At 63.2% G+C, this 977-nt stretch overlaps 1 protein-coding gene across 1 annotated transcript in view; it reads right to left on the reverse strand.

Moving 5' to 3' along the window:
• SMARCD2 (SWI/SNF related, matrix associated, actin dependent regulator of chromatin, subfamily d, member 2) overlaps positions 1-83 on the reverse strand; it is a gene marked incomplete at its 3' end in the record, with an annotated part of 5,614 nt that extends 5,531 nt beyond the window's left edge. The window contains exon 1 of the mRNA XM_010080557.1: positions 7-83. Within this exon, the coding sequence (XP_010078859.1) occupies positions 7-62 (56 nt within the window). The remainder of the gene's footprint in view (positions 1-6) is intronic.
• Between the last annotated feature and the right edge of the window lie 894 nt (positions 84-977).

Raw genomic sequence — 977 nt, forward strand, 5'->3', positions numbered from 1 at the left:
GGGGGCCCCCGGGGCGGCCGTACTTCGACCCCTGCCATGGGCATCCGGCTACCTGGTGGCATCCCTGGGCGCTGGGGAGGAAGAGGAGAGAGGAAGAGCATGGTTAAACACCATCCTGTGAGGGGGCCTGACCTTTGCTGGGGAGCAGTGAATACCATCCGCCTCTCGCTTCTTCCCCAGGAGATTTCCGAGGCCAGACTCTGCTCCAAGATGCAGGCGAAGGATGGGCAGGGAGGAGGGAAGGAAATCAGGAGCTGTGGCCTTCCTTGCTGCAGCAGGAGTGACAGGAAAACAGAACTAGGACGAGCAGAAACCACAAACCACAGAGGAAGCCCATCCTGCCAGGCGTCACAGAGCCGAAGCCACACATGTCCCCAAGCCACTGCCACAAAGCAGGAGGTGTCGGACCTGGAGCTGTGCAATACCCCGTTGTGAGGGTCACTGGTGGCAAACCATCACCCTGGAGTCACCAGGGGCTGCGCCGCGGGTTGTGCTGTGGGTTCCTCTCCGGAAAGCTGCTCCGCAGGCAGACACAGAGCCTGGGAGGGGAGCGGGACAATTGCGCTTCCTAACGGCACCGGTCACGAGGCCAGCAGGCGGGAGGGAAGCCGAGCTGGGCGCAGGGGATGGAAGCAAGAGCTCAGCCCCGCCAGCAAGCCAGCTCTCCCCCCAGGGACCCAGAAAGGACATTCAGGAGTCATGCTGCAACACTGAACCTTTCCTGCACAGGGTCGCAACCCAGGGCAGCACTCAGCCCCTCCACGTCCCCTGGAGCAGAGCGGTTTGGCAAAGCAACACCCACGCCGCTGGCTCGCAGATGCCACCAGGTCTAAATTCCCCCAGGGCCCCGGACAATCCGTCACAGCACCCCACAAACCAGTGGCCGTCCCCACGGGCTCCAGCCTTCTTCACCAGCAGTCCGAGCCAACAGCCTCCCGGGATCCTTTGATCCTCGAGCTCCCCGCTGCCGATGTGCG

Source organism: Pterocles gutturalis, unplaced genomic scaffold (assembly GCF_000699245.1).
Source record: "Pterocles gutturalis isolate BGI_N339 unplaced genomic scaffold, ASM69924v1 scaffold23094, whole genome shotgun sequence".
NCBI classification, from domain to species: Eukaryota; Metazoa; Chordata; class Aves; order Pterocliformes; family Pteroclidae; genus Pterocles; species Pterocles gutturalis.